Source organism: Orycteropus afer, unplaced genomic scaffold (genome assembly GCF_000298275.1).
Source record: "Orycteropus afer afer isolate SDZICR_OR568_19922 unplaced genomic scaffold, OryAfe1.0 scaffold00083, whole genome shotgun sequence".
NCBI lineage: Eukaryota > Metazoa > Chordata > Mammalia > Tubulidentata > Orycteropodidae > Orycteropus > Orycteropus afer.
Window position 1 is genome coordinate 820,059 of NW_006921670.1, and position 10,090 is coordinate 830,148.

The following is a 10,090-nucleotide window of genomic DNA, read 5'->3' on the forward strand; positions in this document are numbered from 1 at the left end:
CCACTGAGATCTAGAGACAATTGTTTGTTTGATGCTGCTGCCAAAAGGAGAACCAAGACCAGAGGAGCAAACCTCTGAGACACTCATTTTTAGCTCAGTAGAAGGAATAACTCAGATATGCAGAACTGGCAATATTGTAGCAGATTGCCTCAGGAGGGAGTGACAACCCTGTCCCTGAAGGTATGCAAGTGGTGGCCGGCAACCACCTGGCCCCGAGTTTCCAGAGGGGTTCAGGCATTGGGTGGGTGTAGAATAAATGGGTAGATGCTGCCACACGAGGCAGCTAACATGGACTGCAGCAATACAGGGGTGGCATATTGGGTCCGGGGCTCCCCTTCTTTCCCCTGGGAGCATAAGGGGTCGGGACACAGTGGCTGCAAATTCACACCAGCCTCCAGCACAGAGAAGACATCAACCAGGCACTGCAGCCAGTGTGACCAGCCGGGGTACCTCAGGCTTTGGGTGGGGGCCTTGGAGAGTCATCCGGCTGGGAGGGCTCTGGAGCAACCTGGAAGGGAGACAGTCAGGGGTGAGAATTTGGGGACAGGAAGAACCTTCTGCTCACTTGTGGCCTTCCTGGCCCAAGGCTTAGCCCCACCTCCAGGCCTTTCTCCAAGCATCGCCTCCCCCAGGACCGCCCTCTCTGCTCCTCCCCCCATGTCCCTGCCAGGTGCTCTCAGCCTAGTGGCCCACTTCAGGAAGCCTTCTCGGGCTGCCTGCATCCCATCTCTGCCTCTTCTGCCCCAGGAGTCTCCTAGCTCGGTCTCCTGGCTCTCTCTTCCATCCCTTGTACTCCCCATCCTCCCACACAGGGATGGGCAGAGCGGATGCTCAGTGACACCTGCTACATTGGCTCAAGCAAGTGCGCAGCCTTTCCTGGTGCCCTGGGCCTGCCTTCTGGGAAATGGGCTCCTCAGAGTGAGATTGGCTCAGGTAAGTGATCAGAAGGCTAGGGAAACTGAGGCACTTGGATACCTGCCCTATCCTGGCCTAAGTGCCAATCCCAGTGAATCTTACCCCTAAAGGATGCTGCAGCCGCGTTTCTGCTGCCGTGTGGGTTGTGGGCACAGGACAGCCCGGATAGCCTCATCGAAGACGGTTTTCAGGCCCCGCTGGGTGAGGGCTGAGCACTCCAGGTATTTGACAGAGTCTGGGTGAGGCAATAGGAGAGCTGAGGTCAGGGCAGGGGCCCAGGCAGAAACTCCTCCCAAGCCACAAAGGAACACCAGGCTGTGGGGTCACTGGCCAGGTTCCAGTCCTGCTAGTGTCATCTGGGAGCTGGGCCACGCTGAGCAGGGCTTTTCCCTCTCTGTGCCTCTGTCCTCATGTCTGAACTAATCCATTGTCATTGAGTCGATTCCTACTTGAGTTCATCGGGAGAGAGTAAGACCTACCGGGGCTTGGACGTGTTAGCCATTGGTTTATGGGAGACAGGCAGAAATGTTCATACTTTCTTGGGAAGACAGGGGCTCAAGCCACAGTGACCCAACCTCTCAGCACCTCACTTTCTTCTAGAATATACATAAACATGGCTTTATGCTTCCTCCAGGGTACAAATCAGCCTCAGGAGGCCCAAGACACTCATGGCCTACACACCGGAAAAAAAAAAAACACTTCAATCGAGTCAATCCCCATGTGCTATAAAGTGGAAACTACACCATAGGTTTTCTGTATAGACACAGATCACCGCACCTTTCTTTCTCCCATGGTGGCACATATGGGTTTGAACCACTAACCTTTAGTTTAGCAGACAAAAACCAACCATTTGCACCACTTAGGACCCTAACAGCCCACACATCAGGACCTTCCAAATATCAACTCACCAAACATCAGCCTCGTTCCCATTTTGCAAATCAGGAAACTGAGGATCTTGGAGGATAAGTCCAAGGTCACACGCTAGATGTTTCCGCTCCACCCAGGACCATGAGGCCCCTCAGTGAGGGCAGTGGGGATTGGACATCGGCCTTCTCCCCTGGGACCACCCAGGGCAAAGCCTGGGCTACAGGCAGTGAAAGGCAGGCTGACTCTACTCCCAGGGCAGCCAGCACTGGTCCAGTGTTCCATGACGTTCTGGAAGGAACCGAGTGACTTGCCCATGTCCACTACAACTCAAATAGTTTCCTTCAAGGGAAAAACCACAACACCCTTTCTGCATGAGGCCGATTTCAGACACAGAGGAAGGGGAGGGGCGGGGTGCGGAAATCTACATCCTGCCCCCCAAAGCCACTACTCTGGAGAGAAAGGTATTAGACACTGAGCTGTGAAGATACTGTGATTCACCAAGTTACATACAGGTGGGGAAATAGGCCCAGAGAGGGGAAGCCATGGCTCAAAGGCACGCAGCCAGGATTCTGGAGCCAGCATCACAGGCCAGGGAGGGTGGGGAGCCCCTAGAAGGGGGAGGCCCACCGATGCCCTAGGGCAGTGAGGAGCCTGGGGGCAGCATGGGGCAGGGATGGAGCACCCTGAGGCAGCTGGGTGACTCCTTCCATGAACCTCTGAGCTGAGGAGGGTGTTGGGCTGTGGGCCACTTTCTCCCTATAAGGGACTATAAGCTAGTACCCACCTCACTTACACCCACCCACTGCCTCCTCCATGACGCCGCCCCTCCTCACGCCCCTCATGGCTCAGTGATGTCCAGAGAAAGGTCTTGAGCTGGGGGCCTCTGACCCATTCTGAACTTCAGCCAGCCACCCCTCTCTGGGCCTCCATCTCCCATTCTGTCTAGGACACGTTGACATGTGATAGTTGAGACAGGGGACAGGTGGCCACAGAGAGGGTGTGGGGCAGGCTAGGAGCAGCTGACGACCCTGATCCTCCTGACTTAGGGATCCAGGTGGCCCAGGTTCAAATCCTGGCTTGGTGACTTTGAGCCAGTGACTTCCCCCTAAGCTTCAGTTTCCCCATCTGTAAAGTGAGGGTTGGTTCACAATCAGGAAAATGTCATCGGGGTTGTATCTTTCCCCATACTTATTCACTCTGTATGCTGAGCAAATAATCAGAGAAGCTGGACTATATGCAGAGCACGACATCAGGATTAGAGGAAGACTCATTAACAACCTGCGGCATGCAGATGACACAACCTTTCTTGTCGAAAGTGAAGAAGCCTTGAAGAACTTACTGATGAAGATCAAAGACTACAGCCTTCGTAATAGATTACACTTCAACATAAAGAAAACAAAATTCCTCACAATTAGATCAGTAAACCACATCACAATAAATAGAGAAAAGATTGAAGTTATCAGAGATTTCATTTTACTTGGATCCACAATCTACACCCACCGTAGCAGCAGTCAAGAAATCAGACATCACATTGCACTGGGCAAATCTGCTGCAAAAGACCTCTTTAAAGTATTAAGAAGCAAAGATGTCACTTTAAAGACTAAGGTGTCCCTAATCCAAGCCATGGTATTTTCCATCACCTTACATGCATATGAGGAACTCTAGTGGCGTAGTGTCTAAAGTATTTGACTGTTAACCAGAATGCTGGCGGTTCAAATCCACCAGCCACTCCTCAGAAGGAAGACTGGGCAATCTACTTCTGCAGAGATACCACGTCAGAAACCCAAGGAGTGGTTGCTATGAGTCGAATCAACGGCAGTGAGTTTTTAGATTTCATATGTGAGAGAAAGCTGGACGATGAATAAGGAAGACTGAAGAAGAATTGATACCTTTGAATTATGGTGTTAGTGAAGAATACTGAATATACCCTGGGCTGCCAGAAGAATGAACAAATCTGTCTTGGAAGAAGTACAGCCAGAGTGTTCCTTGGACACTTCATCTCATTTACTTTGGACATGTTATTAGGAGGGACTGGTCCCTGGAGAAGGATATCATGCTTGGTAAAGCAGAGGGTCAGCCAGAAAGGGGTAGACCCTCAACGAGGTGGACTGACACAGGGGCTGCAACAATGGACTCAGACACAGCAATGGTTGTGAGCATAGCACAGGACTGGGCAATGCTTCATTCTGTCGTATACAGTCACCGTGAGTCTGGACCGACTCAACAGTACCTGACAACAACGAAATGGGGCTAACGAGAGTCCCTCCCTTGTAGCAAGAGCAGGGAGAATACACAGGGCCTAGCACCCAGGAAGTGCTCAACCCACATCAGCCATAATCATCAACGGGGAACAGGAGCTGCCCCACAACTCATCATTCCAGGCCTGGGGAGGAGTCTCCAAGGGACAGGACAGAGGGACCCAGGGAACAGGTGCCCTCTTCATCAGCCCTGCCAGTTCCCAAGGCCTCCTCCTTGGTTTGGACTGGTCTGAGGTTACTTCAAAGTCATTGTCCCTCTGCACCCCCACATGGGGTCAACTGTGGGGGAGGAGTTGGCAAGAGTCCAAGGCAGGACTCCCAAATCATCTCGTAGAAGAGAAAGGGCCTGTGAGAACTGTCCAGGTTTGTGCAGGTGGGGAGACTGCAGAAAAGGGGAGCCACTGGCCCAAGGCCACACAGCCAGTTAGGGCTGGAGCCAGGACTGGAATCCAGGCCCTAGGGCCCTTCTTGCTACCCCAAAGCACATGGTTTAAAAGGGAAGGGGTCAGGGACGGCAAGGACGCCTCCTGGGGAGCCTCTGTCTTGGGGGACGGAGTCCATGAGTACAGGCTGCTTGGAAAGGACAGAAGGCAGAGACAGAATCCCTGGTGTCTGTGAGCAAACAAGACCAGCGGGCTCCAAGAACTGGAGCCCCCAAGATGGAGCAGGAAGCACGGCTTACGGGCAGTCCGAGGCCCCCAGGGAAAGATGGCTGTGTCACAGGGCTGGTCACGGGATGGAGGGAGGTAGTGGCTGCGGTTTCTCTTCCTGTGAAGAGATGTGAGCCCCTGGGGCCCCCCCAGTTCCGGTGGGAGGAAGAGGGGCAGGGCAGAAGTAGAGAAGGTGGGGAGGCTGCCTGACTCAGGGCCACACTCTGGTCCTGCAGGACCCTGTGGTGAAGCAGGAGTCCCCTACAACTGGGTCACTCACACCTGCCTGGCGGCCCTTGGCTCTTGCGCAAACTCCCCCATCCGCAGGCTGTGGGGCCCGTTGGGGCCTGACCAGGGCCAGAGATGGGAATAGCAGACCCAGACCATGGGAAAGGCCACGCCCTTCTGTCATCAACTCTCTGATGCAAGCAGCCCTGCACCACTATGAGGAGGTCTCCAAGCCAGCAACTGGATGTCCTGTGTTCAAGTCACGATTCTGCCACTTACTAACCATGTGACCTTGAGAAGTCACTTTGCTTCTCTGGCCCAGTGATCTGAAGGCAAAGAAAAGATGGGCTGAGATACTGGGGAGGGGAAAGGGCAGTGAGAAAAAGAGAATGCATCATGCTGCAAACCCAGCTCAGGGGCACCTCCTCTAGGAAGCCTTCCAGGAGCATCCAAGCTTGACTTGGCTGCTTGTCCTCTGAGTAGCCACAGTCTTCCACCTTCCACCCCTTGCTTCTGTCTGCTTAAAATGCATCCCTTTCATTTCAGTCTGTTTATGATAATAGTAACAGCAGCTAACACAGAGTGCTTCCTGCGTGTAACCTCTGATCTCCAGCTTCAATATATTAACTCATTTCATTCTCCCAGGACCCGATGAGGAAGGAACCATGACTATCGCCATGGTGTACTCATGAGGAGATAGGCACAGAGAGGCTAAATGATTCACCCAGGGTCACACAGCTAGGACACGGCCCAGCCAGAGTCTACACTGCACAGCCTGGCCCCAGAGCCCATGCTCATAACTGCCATGAGGTGCAATCAGGGTCCCCTGCATCCGGCTGCCCCTCTGAGCCCAGTACCAATCTCCTTGGCCAGTGCCAGGCCCTGTGGGTAGGTGATGGGCGCCAGCTTCTTCTCCTTCAGCTTTTCAATGGTGTCCTTGTCATCCCTCAGGTCCAGCTTGGTGCCCACCAGGATGATGGGGGTGCTGGGGCAGTGGTGCCGCACCTCGGGGTACCACTGGCCAGGGGACAGGGGCGCAAGGTTGTGCAGCAACAGAAGGGGCAGGAGGGCGAGTGGAGATGAAAGAGGCCACAGGGGCATATGGCGAGGAGAGGGACAGGAGGATGGGGGTCATGAGGTTGTGCGGGGAGGAGGGGGACACGTGGTTGCAGGGAAAGAGGAGGTACGATGGTGACAGATAAGAGGCAAAGCACGAGGGTGGGTGCAGATAAGAGATGGGCACAAGGTTGTATGAGGGCAGGAGAGCGGCCGCGAAGTTGATCAGAGATGAGAGACAGTGTGGGATCATGCAGGAGGACAGGGGACAGACACATGGTTATGGAGGGCAGAGGACAAAGCTAACTATCCCAGGCCCCCTCCGCAAGCTCCCCACAGTGCTGGGTGACACTGGAGTTCCTCCCTGCCTGCACACTCCACTGCCCAGAGGCAGTCCCTACGTCCCTCGGGGTCCCCTGCCTCCACGCCCACCCCAACCCCTGTCTCCAATGCCCCTGCTCTGCCCAGCTCACCTTGGCACAAACATCCTCATAGGCTGGGTCGAGAGTCTCTACCTCCCTCAGGGTCCCCTTGCCCCCACCCCTACCTCTGTCTCCAATGCCTCCACTCTGCCCAGCTCACCTTGGTTCAGACATCCTCATAGGAGGCTGGGATGACCAGTCCCTACCTCCCTCAGGGTCCCCTTGCCCCCACCTCCACCCATTTCCAATGCCCCCACTCTGCCCAGCTCACCTTGGCACGGACATTCTCATAGGAGGCTGGGCTGACGAGGGAGAAGCAGATGAGGAACACGTCCTGGGGACAGAGAGGGCAGAGGGTGCCGTGAGAGGAGGCGTCCCGCGTGAGCCCCTCTCCCCACTGGGCAGCCCCTTTGGGGCAGAGCAGCTCAAGGGGATGGTGGGGGTGTGGGTCTGCACAGACCAGAGGTGCGTTCTCCACCTCTGGTGCCCAGCTGCTGTAACCTAGCACTGTCTACAGGCCAGGCCCTGGTCTGAGTGCCTAATCCTCAGATGGGTATTCTCTGTGGGTATTCTACAGACAGCAAGTGAGGCTTGCAAAGACCAAAGGATTGGCGAGGTATGCTCTAGTAAGGGGAGGAGCCGGGGCTCCAGAATTCATACTCCTATGCCCCCCTCCATCTGGTTACTGGCCCCAGCCCTCCCCCGGCCCACCCTTCAGGGAAAACCAAGGGCCCTGAGGTCCATCAGCGACAAAGCCACCTGCAGGCATACCCCCCACCACCAGCTTATCTCCCTTCCCCCGGTACTCCCCCAGACATCGCTGGCCTAGGCTCTATGGGGCCCTGTCCAGGGTCTGCCTGCCCCACCCTCTGTGAGCCAGGTGGGGTCAAAGCCCAAGAGACAGAGCTGAGCAGACTGGCAGATGCTAACAGGAGGCAGGGGGCGCGGGGCTTCCCAGAGGAGCCGGCACTGGCGCTGGGCCTCCAGGGGAGAGTCAGAGCTCACCAGCTGAGCCGGCCTGCAGGGCAGCCCCAGCAGAGGGAGCAGGGAGAGCGAGCAAAGGCAGGACGGCGGGGAGAGGTGGACCAGCATACCGTCTGGGGGTAGGAGAGTGGCCGGAGGCGGTCGTAGTCCTCCTGCCCGGCGGTATCCCACAGCCCCAGGTTCACGGGCTTGCTATCCACCATCACGTTGGCTGAATAGTTGTCAAACCTATGAGGAGCCAGCAAAACAGAAGGTGGGATCAGTCTCAGACTCCACAGCCCAGGGACTTCTGGTTCAGTCCCGTGATGCTGGGTGGCAGAGGCTGAGCCCAGAGAGGGGCAGCCACTGGACCAAAGTCACACAGCACTATGGCACTGGGTTTTCTGTCACTTTGTCCTGACTGATTCATGGCATAAAACTTTTAAAAATTTAAAATTTATTTAAAATTTAAAAGGCAAGTAAGTATAAAGAAGAAAACATTACCTCTGGGTTATTTTTCCACCCTGAACTATTCTTTGGGATGGTAATTTTTCAAAGCTGTGCAGCGCTCCTTTTGGGGCAAGATCAGAATAAACTTGATTCATCTCCAATGTGGACACTTAGGCTGGTTGCCTAGACTGTGTTGAGTAAGTGTTTACCCTGTCTTGAGTTGGGCTCCCAAAAGAGTAAACCCTGAGACATGGAGGGGGTACAAGTGGTTTATTTGGAAGACAATCTCAGGGGAGTGGGGAAGACAAAAAAAAATGGCTATTGGGTCAACACTGACTCATGGCAACCCCACGTGGGTCAGAGTAAAACTGTGTTTTATAGAGTTTTTAAGGCATGATTTTTCAGTAGACTGTCAGGCCTGTCTTCTGTGGTGACTGGGGACTTGAACTCCCAGCCGTTCAGTTAGCAGCCAGATGCATCAAACCATTGTGTCACGCAGAGACTCCACAGCCAATATTGGGTGTGTTATTGATCTGTCACTGCTGTGGGCAACTGGAGCTCAGTCCTGCTGGGAGCGCTTGGAAGACAGCATGGACAAGTCTTAGGGTTTCCCCACAGGGGCAAGGAAGCTGGGGCATTTGTCCCCCATCTGCCATCTCTCATTAGCAGAGGGCTGCTCCTGGGCGTTAGCTCCCTGGCCTTCCAGCAAGCCCCAGAGTGCAGGCTGACAGCCCTCAGTCACAGGCACTTTCTGGAAGCTGCCACGGGCACATGCTGGAAAGATGACTACAAAGGGGAACAAAGGGCTGTGACCATTTGGAAGCAAATCACCTGACTTTTCTTCCAAAGAGACTTTGGGGAGGGGTTGAACCCTTAACTTTCTGGTTGGCAGTCAAGTATTTAACTATTTGTGCCATCCAGGAACGCTGGGGGCCCCATAGCAAATGCTACAATCTCTCTACCAACACTGGAGAGGCATCGAGGGCAAACATGAGTTTTCGACTCATACGATAGCAAAGAGACAGAAACAACCTAAGTGCCCATCAACAGATGAATGGATAACGAAACTATGGTCCATACACACAGTGGAATACCATGCAACATTATATATGAAGAATCAGCCAATCACCTCATCATGAGGATGAACTTGGAGGACATTATGCTGATTGAAATAAGTCAATCACAGAAGGAGAAATATTGTATGAATCCATTAATGTAAAAAGTCAAGGAAAGGTTTATGCAGGGAAGGAAATATTCTTTGTTGGTTACCAGGAGGGAAACAGATGGATAATTAAAAGACAGGTTTGATATGGGTGAAGGGATTTAAAAAAGAAAGAAAGAAGATTAGCCATTGTTTTTTGAAGCTAGATTATGGGCACATCGGGGTTCATTGTACTAGTCTTTGGTTTCTGTTTGAAATATTTTATAAAAAAAATTCAACTCTGTGAGCATTTATTGGGCACCTAGTGTTTGCCAGGCCCAGTGCCAGGGGCTGGGGCTACGAGGAGCACAAGGCTGATCCATTCCCTCAGCCGTCTGTCTGGAAGGCTGGACACTGGACAAGTCACAAGGATCCACATGAATGTCAGAGGAGGGGACTCTAAGGCTTCTGGGAGGCACAAACCCAGGCTCCAAGCTCAACAAGGAACTTTAGGAAATAATCTCTCTCTACACACATCCCTGAGAGGAAGGAACTAGCTCCTTAAACTTCAGAAGAGAGAACTGGGCTCAGAGAGATACACTGACTTGCCCAAGGCCACGCAACCAGTAAGTGACTAAACTGGATAAGAAGCCAGCTCCATCAGACTCCACATCCCTCCAAGGATACCCCTCTCCCCCTGAGGGTTAGAGACCACCCTCTCCCTCTCTCCACATTTGACTTTGTCTAGAAAACAGGCCTTTGGGACAAGCTTAGGATGTTGGAACACTCTCTCCTGTAATGTCCAGACTGAATTCCAGTACCAGAAAACCTCCTAAGATTCCTTGAGTCAAAGGTGTCTGTCTCCTCTGGGCTGTCCTCAGGGCCTCAGGGTCCATGCAGTGGGGGAGAGCTGGCATTCTGACACCTGTAATGGCACCAAGCACCTACCCTGGTGCCAGGCAGAGAGTCTTTGTACATCAGGCCTTGAAATGTCATGGAACCCTGGACAAAAGGACCTTTTGTGGGTTGAATAGTGTTTCCCCCAAAATATGTTGAAGTTCTAACCCCCAATACTTTCAAATGTAACTTTGTTTGGAAATAAGGTCCTGGCAGATGTAATCAAGTTAAAATAAGGTCATA

The 10,090-nt window shown here is 53.3% G+C and overlaps 1 protein-coding gene across 1 annotated transcript in view; it reads right to left on the reverse strand.

The window, feature by feature from the left end:
* Positions 1-1,019: 1,019 nt before the first annotated feature.
* Positions 1,020-10,090, reverse strand: part of RAC2 (Rac family small GTPase 2) — a 17,111-nt gene continuing 8,040 nt past the window's right edge. Inside the window, exons 3-6 of the mRNA XM_007941636.2 lie at positions 7,491-7,608; positions 6,668-6,730; positions 5,776-5,935; positions 1,020-1,150 (exon numbers count right to left, since the gene is read on the reverse strand). Coding sequence (XP_007939827.1) covers positions 1,020-1,150; positions 5,776-5,935; positions 6,668-6,730; positions 7,491-7,608 — 472 coding nt within the window. The remainder of the gene's footprint in view (positions 1,151-5,775; positions 5,936-6,667; positions 6,731-7,490; positions 7,609-10,090) is intronic.